Here is a 1,084-nt window from a genome sequence, read left to right on the forward strand (position 1 = left end):
TAAAATAGCTATGATTACCATTATGACTTCTAACATGATATTTCCTTTCCCATTTTGGCTTAGAAATATAAATAGACCATGGACAGTTGCTAGAGCACTTGGCTTCCAATCTTAACTCATTAGATCTTCTCCATTGAATATCATATCCATTCATTATTTCATATTTGGTTATGCAGTCTCTAAACTGCTGAGGACTCTCAAATATCATTCCTACTTCAAAATTTATATTTGCATGATCACACAATGGATTATAAACTAAGTTTCTTTTCGTTTTCTTCCTTCAAATATCAAAGTCATTATCATCATTATTGTCTGGTGTTTCAAAGCCATCATGCTCAGAACCATCATACTCACTAACATAACCATGCTCCCTATTTTCATTCTGTAAACCACAAACATCATCTAAACCTAATCCATGGCCAATGTCAACATCTTCTTTCTCAAAAACACTTTTTTTTTTTTTTTGCATTGCATTAATAAACTCATCATCCTCTGTCTCATTACCAGAAAACAAACTCTCGTCCATAGATTTATCTTCCTTATTTTGCTCCTGTGGGATATAATCCAAATCCTCATTGTCATTATCACCTTCATACATCAAAGGTGCATCAGTAATTGGTACCTCAATTTCATCTTCAATTATTGGTTCATTAGTATTCAACTCACTTGTTGTTACCTTAATTGCACTTTCTTTCTCAACATGTTTCTTATCAACATCCTTAATGTTGATATTTATATCTCTTATGCTCCTTGACAAATATTGCTTACCAAAAGAATGACTCATCTCTCCTAGCAGCATCTATATTGTTAGTTTTGAATTCAATGAAGAGCTTCAAAAAACCAAATTTTGCTCCCTCTTACCACATCTATTTCACCTTAGTGTCATTAAATACTAGTGTTTGATGTTTCCAATCACCTCTAAATTTGAAATACCCCACTTTTTAAACTTCACCATAGCCTAATTCCCTACATTTATTGACTATATCACCATATTTCATTAGCTCACATTCCATCCAACGACCTAGTATGACAAACCCCCATAATACTTTATCAATTTCCCCTCACTAAATGTACCACCCATATA

General features: G+C 32.9%; 1 protein-coding gene across 1 annotated transcript; it reads right to left on the reverse strand.

The window, feature by feature from the left end:
- Nucleotides 1–280: 280 nt before the first annotated feature.
- LOC131177897 (uncharacterized) lies at nt 281–799 on the reverse strand. Its single transcript, XM_058143067.1, has one exon. It carries the CDS (start codon nt 797–799, stop codon nt 281–283), a length of 519 nt encoding a protein of 172 aa, XP_057999050.1.
- Nucleotides 800–1,084: the final 285 nt, after the last annotated feature.

This window comes from Hevea brasiliensis, chromosome 2, assembly GCF_030052815.1.
Source record: "Hevea brasiliensis isolate MT/VB/25A 57/8 chromosome 2, ASM3005281v1, whole genome shotgun sequence".
Taxonomy (NCBI): Eukaryota; Viridiplantae; Streptophyta; class Magnoliopsida; order Malpighiales; family Euphorbiaceae; genus Hevea; species Hevea brasiliensis.